At 44.9% G+C, this 17,351-nt stretch overlaps 1 protein-coding gene across 2 annotated transcripts in view; it reads left to right on the forward strand.

Moving 5' to 3' along the window:
* The window catches only part of LOC122808822 (killer cell lectin-like receptor subfamily F member 2), a 1,412,691-nt gene that overhangs the window by 980,540 nt on the left and 414,800 nt on the right, over window positions 1-17,351 (forward strand). For both annotated transcript variants that reach the window (XM_044079894.1, XM_044079895.1), the window contains one exon: window positions 11,154-11,216. In XM_044079894.1, the coding sequence (XP_043935829.1) occupies window positions 11,154-11,216 (63 nt within the window). The remainder of the gene's footprint in view (window positions 1-11,153; window positions 11,217-17,351) is intronic.

Genomic DNA, 17,351 nt, shown 5'->3' on the forward strand with positions numbered 1-17,351 from the left:
CAGCCCCTGACACCCGCTACTTTAGAGTCGCAGGCCGCTACCAACTCCCACGTGGAGTCGGCCATGCTGCTGGAAACTCAACGTATTGGAGCCTCAGATACTATTCCTTCAGATGGGTCCAGAGCCGCTGAGCAGGCACTGGCTTTTGAGGGTGTATTCAGACCTAAACATCTTTACATTAAACCGACTTCAGCTTCAAAGGCAAAGACTACAGCACCTTCTAAAGCAAAGAAGCAAACTCAAGAGCCACGTGGTCAGGCCTCTATGCCCAAAAAACAAATGCTCAAAATGGCCGAAGACTTGATTACCTTGATCAGGGGTTCCCATCCCCCTCCTGATAAGATGCCTAGGCAAGAGACTGACTATGAATCTTCAGATCAGGTTTCCGTTTCTTCTGACTCCTCTTCTGATCAGGAATATTCTCTTCTACTCCCATGAGGATTCTGATGCTGAAGAATCTATACCTTCAGCTTCTCCTCCAGAAAAAAAACCCTGCTGCAAACACAGAAACTATTTCTCAGGGTCCCAAAGGAGTTAAGGCTTCCACTGCAAAAAAACCCTACCCCCTCTGACAGAGATTCTAGGGTACTGGATAGATGGAGGAAAAAAAGGTTTACACATCTGCTACCTTGGCTATAAAGGCCTTAAACTGTCAGTTTCATATGCTCATATATCAGCAACATATCATGGCATTGCTTAAACAGAAAATGTTAAACTCTGAATGTGCAGAAAACAAAGAAATGCAGGATTTATTGCATGTAGCTGAACAAGTTGGAAAGCATCCTTTGCAATGTGGTTTTGATTCTTTGGAGGCCTCCTGCAGGGCCACAGTTACGGGCTCTGTAATTAGGAGGCATGCTTGGTTAAAGGAACAAAATCTGCCTGATCATGTCAAAGTTAAATTATTAGATGCACCTTTACAGCATGATACTTTGTTTGGTGTTAAAGAAAATGGAGGAAAAGCTTAATCTATGCAAACGGTCAAAGATTTTTTACAAGTACAGCCACCTAAGTTTAGTAGACACTGGCCAACAAAGAACTGGTCCTTTCCTGTGTCAGACAGACCTCAAAGGGGCAGATCCAGACGCTCTAGAGGCAGATTCCAGGCGCAAGGTTCGTACAGGTCAAAGCAATGGGGTGCTTCTACCTCCAACGTTGGAGAGGACAAATCACAACCATACAGGAAACAGTCCCAATGACTTCCCCCTGCCTGCACAAAGCACTTATCTCCTGGCAGCACCCATAGGGGGAAATTAGCACTTTTTTCTCAAAATTAGCACATTATAATCCAGGACAAGTGGGTACTAAATATCGTGTCACAAGGCTACAAGTTCCATTTCCATACAATGCCAAAGGCAAGCGGCTGGCCAGATCTGCCAAAAAAAAACAATGGGCAGAGGTACAAAAACAGGTCTCATCCCTCATGGACATGGGGGCCATTCAGCAAGTACCAGAACAAGAGCAGGGACAAGGATTTTACTCAAGGCTGTTCTTGGTACCCAGAAAGGACAAGGCCTGGAGGCCAATACTGAACCTATCTATTCTGAACACATTCCTGGATATACCAAAATTCAAGATGTTGACTTTGCAGCAGCTTCTGCCCATGCTGGGCAAGAACGCATGGCTTGTGACTTTAGACCTAAAAGAGGTATACCTGCATGTCCGAATCAGACAAATATGCAGAAGATATCTCAGATTCAAGGCTGGCTTAATGCATTACCAATTCTCTGCACTGCCGTTTGGCTTATCTACTGTGCCCAGGGTCTTTACAAAGTGTCTGGCACCAGTAATTGCATTCTGCAGACAAAGAGCAATACAAATATATTGTTACTTGGACGACTGTCTAATTCAAGCAGAGAACAAGGACTTTCTTCAACAGCATCTGGCGTTTGTGAGAAGACTTCTAACATGCCTAGGGTACACAGTTAACGAAAAGAAATCAAAACTAGTACCCTTTCAAGAGATAATATTCCTGGGTGCAAGCTTAAATACAGCTGCCCAGATGGCTTATCTCACGCCAGACAAACAAAGGCAACTGACTACCTATTTCAAAATGTTGACAAAGGCTCAGTTATCTGCAAGAAATATTCTGCAGGCTTTGGGCTTCATGGCATCCTGCATCGTACTAATTCCATATGCAAGACTGTATATGAGGAAACTTCAGTGGTACCTAAAAAGTGTTTGGACTCAACATTGCCACAGCCTGGAAACTATGATTACTCTTATTCCCTGCCTGCAACAGGAGTTTCGATGGTGGGCAAAAGCTTGTCACCAAAACAAGGGACAGCCATTCACATTACCCCCAGCCAGGCAGACACTAACAACGGATGCTTCAGATTATGCCTGGGGGTCCACATGGCAGGAAGATGCATTCAGGGCACATGGACCTCAAACCAAATGCATCTACATATCAATCAAAAAGAAATGCTAGCTGTTCAAAATGCCCTGACAGCCTTCAAGGACCTACTTCATCCAGGACAACTACTGATAAAGACAGACACCACCACGGTGATGTGGTATATAAACAAGCTGGGGGGCACACATTCTTACCCCCTTTGCAGACTAGCCATGACTTTGTGGGACACAGCATTGACTTACCAAGTACATCTGCAGGCACAATTCCTGCCAGGAAAGAAAAATACTCTGGCAGACGAACTAAGCAGAAACCTCAGAGATCCCCACGAGTGGCGGCTGGATCCACAAGTCTTCAGCATGATAACAAGGAAATGGGGATGCCCAGACATAGATCTATTTGCCTCTCCTCACAACTACCAATTAAAAAGATTCTGCACAAGGATTTATCACAGACAAGCATGGAAAGCGGACGCCCTATCTTTCAGCTGGAAAAACCTATCAGTATATGCGCCCCCCCCCCCCCTGCCTCTCCTCCCCAAGGTACTCCAGGAGAAGCCAAATATGATACTGATTGCCCCAGACTGGCCCAGCCAGTACTGGTATCCAATACTAAGGAACTTGTCTCAATGCCCAGCTTGGACCTTACCTCAAATACTTCATCTACTGTCCCAGCAAAACAATCAGATCCTGGACAGCCAACTCAGGGCTTTAAACCTGGCAGCATGGCGGATAATGTAGTCATACAAAACACACCTCTCAGTAAAACTGTGATGGATGTCATTTTGGAAGCCAGAAGGCCTAGTACTAGAAAATCTTATGCTGGAAAATGGAAGAGATTCTGTGCCTGGAACCAGGCACAAGGAACTGATACAGCTGTGCCAAATATTCCTCAGATTTTGCAATACTTAACTGAGATGCTGAACAAAGGCCTATCTTTTTCATCTGTTAAAATTCATGCCTCTGCCATTTCGGCTCATTACAATGCAGAGCCACCAATCTTTTCTCATTCCTTATTAAAGCAGTACCTCAGAGGGGCCAAAAATGTAAGGCCTCCAAGAAAATCACCAATGCCTGCATGGGACTTCAACTATGTCTTTGAAAAACTCACCCTGCCTCCTTTTGAGCTGACTGCTGATATAAAGTTTTTATCTTGGAAAACAGCTCTGCTCCTAGCAATAACTTCTGCAAGACGAGTTTCAGAGCTACAGGCACTCATGGCTGTAGAAACTTTTATCATTTTTTATCCAGACAGGGTCTGTCTGAGGACAAACCCAACATTTATGCCTAAGGTGGTGTCCAGTGTGACTCTATTCACCTGCCAACCTTTTATCCAAATCCACAGAACAAGGGGGAGAGAATTCTGCATTCTTTGGACGTACAGAGACAGCTTAGATTCTACTTGGACAGAACCAAAGTTTTCAGAAAGACAGAGCAATTACTAGTGACATATGCTGCAGGTTCACAAGGAAATGCTATCTCAAAGCAGACTATTTCAAAGTGGATAAGACCACTGCATTCGTTTCTATTTACACCATGGCAAGCCAGTGCCTAAGGGCATTAGGCCACATTCAACCAGAGCTGCAGCCACTTAAGCAGCGTTTCTCAGGGGAGTACCTACCAAGGACATTTTAGAGGCTGCTACTTGGAGTTCAGTGCACACCTTTACAAAGCACTATCATCTGGCACTTTACTCTAAATCCAGGGCAGGCTTTGCCACTGCAGTTCTGCAGGGCCTCATAGCCACTCCTAATGCTGTTTAGCTCCAGCCTCCGAACCATAGCTTTGGGACTCTACCCAAATGTAATGACTGCAACAGTGAAGCAGGAAGAACATAGTACAGTTGTGTACACTTACCATAAATGTAGATGTTCGAGTGTATTCACTGTTGCAGTCCAGGTTACCCACCCGCCATCCCCCTTTTCTTCTGTTGGAACCTATCTTTCCTTCTCTGATTTATGCAACCTATGTGGTGTATTTGCTTGTAGATGAAGATAAAGTTTATATTGGTGCATCTATGAGATATATAAAATTTGACAACCCATTTAAGGGGCACCCGACATCTGGGGCAAGAAAAACTAAAGAAAATGGCGTTGGCCTCTTACTTTATACCCCTGACAACCTGACGTCAGGGAAGGGGTGACAGCAGCCGACGCAGGACCCAGGACTTTGGAATTCAGGCCGACTGAGGGCAACCTGCCAGCAGGATTACCCAAATGTAATGACTGCAACAGTGAATACACTCGAACATCTACATTTATGGTAAGTGTACACAACTGTACTTTCTTCCATGTATGTCATTTAAAGCACTTTGAGTTTTGTTTCTCTGTTTACAGTATTTCAGTCTGTTTCAAACTGCTTGATTGCTGTACTACAGGTAGTCCAGTTTTGTTTTGAAAGTTATCAGTTTTCATAACAAGTTCCCAAACTGAAGTCAGTACTTTTTTAGCGATATTTATCCACAAGATGACTATGAGGAACTTTGAGATGTTCATCATGTTACCCTGCTGCAGTCATCACACTTGGGTTATCCTGCCGTCAGGCGGTCCCGCAGTCGGCCCGAGTTCCAAAGTCTTGGTCCGGCGTCAGTTGCTGTCACTTCTTCCCTGACGTCAGTGCGCCAGGGGTATATAAGAGGCATCCAATGCCATTTTCTTCAGTCTTTCTTGCCATGCGGTGCCCGAAGCAGAAGCAATTCGCAAGTGCCGGTCGGCCAACACCTGAGATTTTCTAATCGAATTTCAGTCCGAAGTCTTCAGTAAAGCTAAGTACCCCATTGGGGAACCTTTTCTTGCCTCAGTCCGATGTCAGAAAAAGTTAATAATTGCATTTCTTATGGGAAGCAAATACCTCATAAGGACTTCCATTCAATTTGTATTCCTTGCCTAGGCCCAGACCACAACGTCACAGGTTGTCTGTTTTCTGCTAGGTTTAATAAACGAACTGTCAAACGCCGTTTTGACTACGCACAACATTACTTTGGTAGGAAATTTAATTATATCATGCCATCGGAGCAGCCAATGACCGGCATGCATAAAAACGCAAGGATAAGGACAAGCAGCCTAGGAACAAGCCAGACTCCGAGGCCTCTGCTGGGCGTGTCGCCGGTTCTCCTGTTTTCAGTGAGGTGCCTACGCAGCCCCTGACGACCGCAGAATTGGAAACCCAGACAGCTTCGGATTCTCAAGCAGAGTGTACTAGGCCGTCGCAGCCATCTTCATTAGGCCCTTCCGACACCGGAGCAGAAGGAGATCCCGGTGCAGTAGAAACACCTTCGGTTGCAGAAGGTGTCTTCAGACAGACTACACTCACCATTAAATCTTATGCTAAGCTTAAAACTCCATTAAACCCAAAAAAGACTATACATCAGTCTCCAGTTCAAGACCCCATGCCTAAGAAACAGATGCTTAAGATGGCTGAAGATTTGATTACCCTAATCAGGGGTTCCCATCCCCCTCCAGATAAAAGATCAAGACAAGAGGAGGATTATGCTTCCTCTGAACAGGTTTCTATTTCCTCAGATTCTTCTGAGGAACAGGATTACGCTTTTCCCCCTTATGAAGACTCTGATGCTGAAGACTCTATTCTCTCAGCATCTCCCCCTGAAGACTACTCCTTTGGGGAAACTTTACATACCATGAGGGAACATTTCCACTGGGAAGGCCAGGACTACTCTGATTCTAAGAAAAGACTCCGACAGTTCCTTTTACTACCCCAGTACAGACCACTTGCTATCCCTCCAGTTTTAGACATTGTGGATGATGTTTACTTGAAGTCTAGTCTAAATCCAGACTCTCTACCTCTTGCTCCAGCCAAACCAGACAGATACTACAGAGTACCTGACTCACACAAATTCCTTTATAAAAGCCCTGTGGCTGACCCAGAAACAATTTCCCAGGGTCCCAAAGGGGCTAAAAATCCTGTGCCCTCTGAAAGGGATTCCAGAGCCCTAGATAGATGGGGAAAGAAGATATACACCTCAGCTACACTGGCTACGAGAGCATTAAATTGTCAGTTTCACATGCTGAAATATCAGCAATTAATGTCTCAATTAAAACAAAAGATGAGCACACATTCTGAACAGTCTGAATTCAAGGAAATGCAGGATCTGTTGCATGCAGCTGAACAGGTGGGCAAACATACTTTACAATGTGGATTTGATTCATTGGAAGCTTCCAGTAGAGCAGCTGTCACTGGGTCTGTCATACGTAGACATGCTTGTTTATAAGAACAAACCCTACCTGATCATGTTAAAGCAAAATTATTGGATGCACCTTTACAGCAGGATGTATTATGTGGTGTCAAAGCAGAAGAGGTTTTAAAGAAAATGGAGGATAAAGCAAAGTCTATGCAGACGGTCAAGGATTTTTTACAGGTACAACCCCCTCGTTTCAGCAGAAATTGGCCAACAAAAAACTGGTCCTTTCCAGCTTCTGACAGATCACAGAGGGGCAAATACAGATGCCCAAGTGGCAGAGGTCAGTCACAAGGCCCTTACAAACCTCGCTAATGGGGTATTGCTACCCAGAAAGGAGGAGAAGACTGGCCCCAAACTAGCAGAAGACAAACACAATGACTCAACCCTCAAACTACCAAGCAAATCTTTCTTGGCAGCTCCCTTGGGAGGAAAATTAGCATTTTTTGCAGACAACTGGCACATCATCACAAAAGACAAATGGGTCCTAAACATTGTCTCACAAGGATACAGATTCCACTTTCATACCTTGCCAAGGATAAAAGGAATGCCAAACCTGCCACCAAATCAATGGGCAGAGGCACAAAAACAAATTACAGCTCTCATGGACATGAGAGCCATTCAACAGGTACCTACACAGGAGCAAGGACAAGGATTTTACTCAAGACTCTTTCTAGTCCCAAGAAAGGACAGAGCATGGAGACCCATTCTGGATCTTTCAGTTCTGAACACCTATCTGCAAGTACCAAAATTCAAGATGCTAACACTACAGCAGCTTCTTCCCATGCTGGGCAAGAATGCTTGGCTAGTAACGTTGGACCTCAAGAAGGCATACCTGCATGTCCCTATCAGACAAAATTGCAGAAGATACCTCCGCTTCATGGCAGGTTCAACCCACTATCAATTCTCTGCACTGCGCTTTGGCTTATCTACTGCGCCCAGGGTCTTCACAAAATGCCTGGCACCAGTAATCGCATACTGCAGACAAAGAGGAATTCAAATATACCCATACTTGGACGACTGCCTTATTCAAACAGAAAGCAAGGACATTCTTTTAAAGCATCTGGCATTTGTCAAACACCTTCTAAGTTGCCTAGGGTACACAGTAAACGAAAAGAAATCAAAACTAGTGCCCTCACAAAACATAATATTCCTGGGTGCCAGCTTGAATACAACAGCCCAGATGGCTTATCTCACGCCAGATGAGCAACAACAGCTGACTCAATACTTCAAAATAATGGCAACAAAGACCCAACTCCCTGCAAGAAAAATTCTGCAGGCCTTGGGAGTCATAGCATCTTGCATACTACTAATACCATTTGCAAAACTGCATATGAGGAAATTACAATGGTACCTGAAAAGCTTATGGACTCAGCACAGCCACAGCTTGGAAACAATGATACCACTCATTCCCTGCCTTCAGCAGGAGTTTCTGTGGTGGGCACAGGCTTGTCACCTCAACAAGGGTCAGCCTTTCACCTTACCCACAGCCAGGCAGACTATGACAACAGATGCATCGGACTCTGCCTGGGGAGCACACATGGCAGGACAGTGCATTCAGGGCAAATGGACTACAGATCAAAGGCATCTGCATATCAATCAAAAAGAAATGCTAGCCGTACAGAATGCCCTAACAGCTTTCAAGGACCTCTTACACCCAGGACAACTAGTAATAAAGAATGACAATACCACAGTAATGTGGTACATAAGCAAGGGGGCACACATTCCTACCCTCTATGCAGGCAAGCAATGACCTTGTGGAACACAGCACTGTCTTACCAAGTTCAACTACAAGCACAATTTCTGCCAGGAAAGAAAAATACATTGGCAGACGACCTAAGCAGAAACATCATGGATCCCCACGAGTGGAAATTAGATCCACAAGTATTTGCAATGGTAACTCAAAAATGGGTTGCCCAGACATAGATCTGTTTGCCAACCCCCAAAACTACCAACTTCAAAAATTTTGCACAAGGACATTCCACCCACAAGCTTGGAAAGTGGACGTCCTCGCATTCAGTTGGAAAACATTAACAGTGTATGCCTTTCCTCCACTGCCTCTACTAGCAAAGGTACTGCTGAAAGTCAGATTAGAGAGGCCACAAATGATACTCATTGCACCAGACTGGCCACGCCAGCACTGGTATCCAATTCTAAGGAATATGGCCCATGGCCCACCATGGATTTTACCACAAATTCATCACCTGCTCACCCAGAGAGACAATCGGATTCTACACAGCCAGCTCAAGACTTTAAATCTGGCTGCATGGCAAAGTACCTGAACAACCAGCCAACACCTCTATCCAAAGCTGTTATGGATGTCATTCTGGAGGCCAGGAGGCCCAGCACCAGGAAAACCTATTCAGACAAATGGAAAAGATTTTGCGCCTAGAACCAGGCTAAAGGCCAAAATTCCCTTGATCCCAACATTCCTCAGATTCTGCAATATTTAACTGAGATGTTGCACAAAGGACTTTCCTTTTCATCTATTAAGATCCACGCCTCAGCAATTTCAGCTCATTACAACACGGATCCTCCTTTATTTTCACATCCACTCCTAAGACAGTACCTCAGAGGGGCTAAGAACATAAGACTGCCCAGGAGAGCACCAACACCTACTTGGGATCTCAACTTTCTTCTGGAAAAGCTTACACTGCCGCCCTTTGAACCAGCTTTTTCAGCTGATTTAAAATTTCTTTCATGGAAAACTGCCCTGCTACTAGCAATAACTTCAGCTAGAAGAGTCTCAGAGTTATAGGCACTAATGGCAGTGGGGCCTTTCCTCATTTTTCATCAAGACAGAGTGTCTCTCTATGAACTAACCCTTCCTTTATGCCAAAGGTGGTATCCAGTGTGGCCCTAAACCAAACCATTCATTTGCCCACCTTTTTCCCAAATCCCCAGAACAAAGGAGAAAGTATCCTGCACTCTTTGGACATTCACAGGCAATTACGTTACTACTTGGATAAAACTAAGGCTTTCAGAAAATCTGACCAGCTCTTTGTAGCCTATGCTGCAGGATCACAAGGAAAAGCCATCTCAAAACAGACCATTTCAAAATGGATAGGACATTGCATACGTTTCTGCTACACTCATCATGGGAAACTGGTACCTGCTAACATTAGGTCCCACTCCACCAGGGCTGCAGCTACATCAGCAGCCTTTCTCTGGCGGGTGCCAACCAAGGATATTCTGGAAGTTGCAACTTGGAATTAGTACACACCTTCACCAAACACTATCACTTACCTCTATATTCTAAGACTAGAGCTGGTTTTGCCACTGCAGTTTTGCAGGGCCTACTAGCTTCTTCTAACCCTGTTTAACTCTACCACCCATCCTTAGCTTTGGGATTCAACCCAAGTGTGATGACTGCAGCAGGGTAACATGATGAACATAGTACAGTTTTGTACCTACCATAAATGTAGATGTTTGAGTGTTCACCCTGCTGCAGTCCAGGTTACCCTCCCTCCATCCCCTCTGTACTAGCTGGACTTATCTATACCATTCTATCCTATACAACCTCTGTGGTGTATTTGCTTGTGCCTGAAGGTATTGTTTTATTTTTATATGTACATTTTTATATAGCAATATATATGTTTTGCTTACCTATTGGGGGCACCTGACATCTGGGGCAAGAAAAACTGAAGAAAATGGCATTGAATGCCTCTTATATACCCCTGGCACACTGACGTCAGGGAAGAAGCGACAGCAACCGATGCCGGACCAAGACTTTGGGCCGACTGCGGGACCGCCTGACGGCAGGATAACCCAAGTGTGATGACTGCAGTAGGGTGAACACTCGAACATCTACATTTATGGTAGGTACAAAACTGTACTTTATAGTTCAAGTCTGGTAGTGTGGAAAGTTGATTTGACAGGAATATTTCCATTGTCGCCTCACAGTAAGACGTTGTCCTGTTCGATTCTCAGCTAGAGCGTCTTCTGTGTGGAGACATGCGTGAATGGACGTACCCTCGTTGAAGGTTGTGCGTCAGGGCCAGCAACTCAGCACATGAAAATCTACTGCCAATCATTAGCGGACCGGAGTTCCGCTGTGGCGACCCCAAACCGGGAAAAGCCGAAAGACACAACAACATTTCTGTCTTCACAACTTTTTGACAAATCCTTAGAATTATGAGTCTTAAGCAGCTACCTTTCTTTTTCATCACCAGTTGCATGCCACTTTCTTGTAAAAATGTATTTTTTCTGCATTTACAGAAACTGCTGCTCGGGGGGGGGGGGAGTGGGGGGGGCATTTTGGATCTTCTCTCTGAATTGTTGCTCTTAACTGCAAATGTGTACTGCCACTAAATTGGGGCATGTCATTTTTGCTGCATTTTTTATGCATATGTTTTGGTTTTGAGATTAAAATTGCCCAGACATACAGATATTATTTTAAGAACAATACATTTATCTTTAATTCATTCATTCATTCATCTTTAATTTGATTTTTGCTGAATGTGTAACTTTGGCATTCATAATCATGAAATTAAGTCAGAAAAGTGTCTTTCTGTTAATGTAAACTTAATTAAAAGATGCGTACTGCTGTTCATTGCACTGCAAAAAAAACTAACAGTATTCATTTTTACTTTGTTTTTGATAACAGTACAAGTAATTGCACCTCCATGTTGGAATCTAGGTCTCACACGTTCAAGCGTGAATGAGACAGGTATGTATCACTGAAGCACATATGTTAATGCTCACTGTCTGTACTACTGTTGTACACCAGAAGTATTCATTGATACTGAAGCTTTAACAGAAGTTGGGATATGGTTCTATTTCTATGCTGTGCTACATTGAATTGTAAGAACTAGATTTTCTAATTTGTGTCTGTCTCTTACCCCTACATGTCATGAGTCAAATTGTAATTTACTTGCAGATTCTTGTTTTCACTATACATTCTATAAATGTCTCTAGACACAATTTTTTCATATAACTCTATAGTGGGATGATGTACCGGTACAAACGTACTCTGAACTGTAAGACCAGGGTCTCACTTTTGTTTAATCACATCTCTTTGATTTTGTTCTGTGTTGTTGAACATGATGGCTAAATCCATATGTTCATTGTGTTTCACTGTTGCAGTCATCACTGTAGGGTTCTTCCTGCCGGCAGGCAGTCCTCGGTCGGCCAGAATCCCAAAGTCTGGGTCCGGCGTCGGCTGTTCAGTCATGCTGCCTGACGTCAGAGCGCCAGGAGTACAAAGCTGCCAGCCGACGCCATGTTCCCCAGTCTTTCTTGCCGTGCGGTGAAAGCAGTTCGCAAGTGCCGGTCGGCTGACTCCTGATATTTTTTTGTGCTTCAGTCCGAAGACTTACTTCTTCTCAAAGCTAAGTACCCCGTTGGGGAAACTTTTTTCTTACTCCAGTCCAATGTCAGAAAAAGTTAATAATTGCATTTCTTGTGGGAAGCAAATACCTCATAAGGATTTCCATTCTTACTGTATTCCTTGTTTAGGCCCTGACCACGACGTAGCTAGTTGTCGGTTTTGTGCTAGATTTAACCAACGTGCGATTAAGCGAAGGTACGATTTTGCTTTTCACTACTTTGGTAGGCGATTTAATTATAAAATGTCGTTGGACACGCTTCCGACTTCCGGAGTTCACAAATGACGCAAGGATAAGGACAGGCCTCCGAGGTCCAAATCAGACGACGTTTTACAAGCAGAGCCAGCTACCGGTTCGGCCGTCGGCAGTGACGTGCTTTCGCAGCCCCTGTCATCGTCCATTTCAGAACAGATTGCCGAAACGGACTCCCACGAAGGAGCCAACTAGGCCTCTGAGCACTCCAGCTGCAGGACCTTCGGACAATGCTCCCTCAGATGGGTCTGGAGCCGCTGTGCAGGTACCAGCTTCCGAGGGGGTTTTCAGGCCTACACAGCTTCTGATAAAGGCAAAGCCCAAGACAAAGGCAAAGACTCCTTCTAAATCTAAGACACCAGCCCAGGCCTCTTCTGATCCGGGACCCAAATCTCAGAAACAGCTACTTAAAATGGCGGAGGACTTACTAACCATGATTAGGGGTTCACATCCCCCTCCAGACAAAAGGCCAAGGCAAGAATTGGATTATGAATCTTCTGATCAGGCATCTATTTCTTCAGTGTCTTCCTCTGAACAGGAATATACTTTCCCTCCTTATGAGGATTCTGATGCTGAGGAATCAATTCCTTCAGCTTCTCCCCCTGAGGATTTTTCTTTTGGGGAAACTTTACATGACATGAGGGAACATTTTCACTGGGAAGGACAGGAGTACTCGGAATCTAAGAGAAGGCTTAGGGATTTCCTTCTTCCCCAACATAGACCCCTGGCTATTCCTCCTATTTTGGATATTGTGGATGATGCCTTTTCTGAGGCTAATTTAACTCCTGACTCCTTTCCTCCAGCCCCTGCTAAGACGACAGATATTACATGGTCCTTGACTCCCACCAGTTCCTTTACAAAAATCCTACTGCTGATCCAGAAACCATTTCTCAGGGTCCTAAGGACGTTAAGGCCGCTTCTGCTAAAAACCCTATTCCGACAGATAAGGATTCTAGAGCTTTGGAGAGATGGGGCAAAAAAGTGTACACTTCTGCTACTTTATCTATTAGGGCTTTAAATTGTCAATTTCATATGCTAAAATATCAGCAATTTCTACTGTCTGTTATGAAACAAAAGCTAGGTGCCATTTCTGCATGTGCAGATAATAAGGAATTACACGATTTGATGCATGCCACTGAACAAGTGGGGAAGCATGGTTTACACTGTGGTTTTGATGCCTTGGAGGCTTCTTGCAGGGCGGCTGCCTCTGGCACAGTCATTAGAAGGCATGCTTGGTTAAAGGAACAAAACTTACCTGATCAAGTGAAAGCAAAGTTACTGGATTTTCCTGTTCAGCATAATGTTTTGTTTGGGTCTAAGGCTGAAGAGGTGATAAAGGAAATGGAGGATAAGGCAAAATCCATGCAAACGGTTAAGGATTTCTTACAAGTTCAGCCCCCAAGATTTAGCAGAAATTGGCCAACTAAAAATTGGTCCTTTCCCAGCTTGGACAGGCCTCAGAGGGGGTAGATATAGGCGCTCCAGAGGGAGGGCCCAAGCACAGACCTCTTACAGAACTAGACAGTGCAGCAGCTCCTGCCAATGTTGAGAAAAAATGCATGGATGGTGACATTGGATTTAAAGGAGGCTTACCTACACATCCCTATCAGACAGGAGTGCAGAAAATATCTCGGGTTCAAGGCCGGCTTGAAACATTACCAATTCTCTGCGCTGCCCTTTGGCTTGTCTACTGCGCCCAGGGTCTTCAAGTGCCTGGCACCAGTAGTAGCTTATTGCAGACTCAAGGGAATTCAAATTTACCCTTATCTGGACGACTGCGTTATTCAAGCAGACAGCAAGGATGTCTTACTCCAGCATCTGGAATTTGTTCAAAATCTTTTCAAGTACCTGGGATTTGCTGTGAACATAAAGTCAAATTTGACACCCACACAACAGATAACTTTTCTGGGTGCTCTTCTAAATACAACAACCCAGATGACATTCCTGACATCCGAAAAACAACTACAGCTGGCTTCAACTTTCAAAACCTTGGCATCAATAACTCAGCTAACTGCAAGGAAATTCCTGCAGGCTTTGGGTTACATGGCCTCCTGCATCCTTCTCATACCAAATGCAAGACTACATATGAGAAAAATACAATGGTACCTAAAAAGTGTATGGTCCCAGCATTACCGCAGTCTAGACACACAGATTGCTGTCTTGCCTTGCCTACAAAAGGAATTCCATTGGTGGACCATGGCATGTCTTCACAACAAAGGGAAAGCCTTCAGTCTGCCTCTAGCCAGCCAAGCGTTAACCACGGACACCTTGGATTAAGCATGGGGAGCCCACTTGCAGGGAAAAGGTCTGCAAGGTTTTTGGACAGAGGATCAGAAGCACCTACATATCAATTTAAAAGAGATGTTAGCTGTACAGAATCCCCTCTTGGCTTTCAGGGATCTTCTACAACCAGGACAACTACTGATACGGACAGACAACACCACAGTTATGTGGTACATAAACTAGCAAGGGGGTTCACACTCCTACCCCCTTTGCAGACTAGCCATGACTCTATGGAACACAGCTCTAGCTTGCAAAGTGGATCTACAAGCTCAGTTCCTGCCAGGGAAACAAAATATTCTGGCAGACAGCCTGAGCAGGAACCTGTCAGACCCACACGAGTGGAGGCTAGACACCCAAATATTCAAGATGATTACAGAAGCTTGGGGCTGCCCGGACATAGATCTATTTGCATCCCCCCGCAACCACCAGTTACAGCTTTTTTGCACCAGGACATTTCACAAACTAGCATGGAAAGTGGATGCACTATCATTCAGTTGGAGAAACCCCTCTGGGTATGCCTTTCCGCCACTACCTCTTCTTCCACGGATGTTAGTAAAGATCAAGCAGGACAAGCCCAAGATGATGATTTTACTGGCCCCAAATTGGCCTCGTCAATTTTGGTACTCAACACTGATGAATCTATCCCAGGAGCCACCTTGGATTTTGCCTCAGATTCCAAATCTTTTGTCCCAACACCAGGGCCAGGATATGCACTCTCATGTCAGAACTCGCAGCCTGGCGAATTCATGGTCTATGATTAATCCTTTCCTTCCCAAACAGGTCATGGATGTCATCTTAGAAGCCAGACTGCCTAGCACTAGAAAATCTTATGCAGGTAAATGGATGAGATTTGGCACCTGGATGCATGCTCTGGATTTGGATCCCCTCATTCCTAATATCCCACTGATTTTACTTTACCTGACAGACATGCTACGTAATGGTTTATCCTTCTCCTCCATAAAAATACATAGGTTCATAGGTTCATACTAGGCTATCTGCCCCAGGGCATTTATAAGCCTAGCCTGAGTGTGTTTGGCTTTCGCCGCCCATTTTAAATTAATTTTGCTATGCCCTTTTTCAAGGTTAGTATACTGTGCCTCTGTCTAACAGTGACACAGAAGTGATACCCGGGGTAAACCTACGATCTCCCATCCGCTCATCAAGATTCCTCTTGAAGAGAGTCAGAGGGACTCTGCCTAACCTGGACTGGGATTTTATTCCAGAGTGAAGGGAGCCTCTGGGTTATGAATCTGTCCCTCCAGCATGTCCTATTTATTTCAGTGCTGAGGTTCAAGTCTCTCAAGCGCGTAGCTCGATGGGATTTGGATTTTCTGAGGTGCAGCATGTCCATTTCATTCCGGGTTGGACATGGCTTTATACGTCAGGCACAGATCGCCTCTGAGCAGGCGGTATGCCAGTGAGTAGAGCTGGAGTTTCTTTAACCGGGCAGCATATGGCATCTGTTTGAGCCCTTTGATCCTCTTGGTGAGGTACTTTTGGGGTCTTTCCAGTTGCTGCAGGTGTCTGGTAAGGTACATCCCAAAAGGGGCATTATACTCTATTATGGGCCTGATGAGGAATGAGTAAAGAGAGACGATGACCTCCCCTGATCTAGATGTGAATCCCTTCATGATTAGGTGGGCTATATAAAATGTTCTTCTAACCACTTTGGCCACGTGGTTGTCAAATGAGAGATTGCTATCAACTTGGGTCCCCAGGTCCCTAATTACTTCTTCTGTACTTAATGGATTACCACCTATGTGGTAATTTGTGGGCACTTTCTTTTTGCCAAAGGGGATGACTATACACTTTTTGGCGTTTAGCTTGAGGCCATGGCTCTGGCACCAGTTGTCTGTTTCTATGAGGCCCTTTTGGAGGTTGCTTGTGTCGGCTGGAGAGTCTATTATGGCGCCCAGTTTGCAGTCATCTGTGAACTTGGTCAGCCACAGTCCTTCCGTGTTGGCCTGTACCTCCAAGGAATATATACCGAACGAGAGGTCCCAGGACTGAGCCTTGTGGGACGCCACTTGTAACTGGTTTGGAGTCTGACATGGCTCCAGCAATTCTAACCATGTGGGTTCTGTCCTTGAGCCAGTTTGCAACCCATCTAGTGACATAGGGGTTTATATTTAAGCTGGTGAGCTTATCTATAATGCCCGAGTGGGGTATTGTATTGAAGGCTTTTGCAAGGTCCAGGTAGGCTGTGTGGACCACCTTCCCCTAGTCAATGGCCTTGGTGACTGTTTCAAAGAAATCGACCAGGTTTAAGAGGCAGGATCTGCCCTTAACAAAGCCGAACTGGGTAGGATCCAGTGTCTGTAGGTCCCCAATATCTTTATTTATGAGGTCCATGATGATCCTTTCCATAGCTGTGCAGACCAAGCTAGTCAGGCTTATGGGGCGATAGTTTCCAGGATCCATTGAGGCACCACCTTTGTGGAGTGGGACCACTGTTGCTGTATGCCACTCTTTGGGTACATATCTTGTAGTAAGGCTGAGATTGAACAGTAGTTTTATGTTTAGGTTTAGCTCTTCTTGGAGTTCATGTAGGACGCAGCTCGGGACACCGTCTGGTCCCATTGATGCTGTGTTTTTTGCTTTGGAGAGGGCGGCTCTTACCTGAGCATCTGAGATGTCAGGGGGGCAGCACTCTGCTGGGATAGATATTTGCCCTTTTGGTGGCGGGGGGGGGGGTTTGCGCTGAACCTATCCGCTAGGATGTTGGCAGTGTCTGTGGGTTTGGTGTATTTTTTGTCATTTTGGACTAATTCTGAGCATATCTGGGAATTCCCACCCAGGTTCCTAACATAACTAAAGAAAGCCTTGTGATTATCCTTCGTGTCCTGTGCAATTTTTCTCTCGAAGCTGGCCTTAGACGATTTTATGAGTGCCCGTAGTTTTTTGCTAATACTGATCAGAGATGCCTTCCCTTTTTGGGATTT

The sequence above is a fragment of the Protopterus annectens genome, chromosome 8.part0 (assembly GCF_019279795.1).
Source record: "Protopterus annectens isolate FY-2018-M chromosome 8.part0, PAN1.0, whole genome shotgun sequence".
Lineage (NCBI taxonomy): Eukaryota > Metazoa > Chordata > Ceratodontiformes > Protopteridae > Protopterus > Protopterus annectens.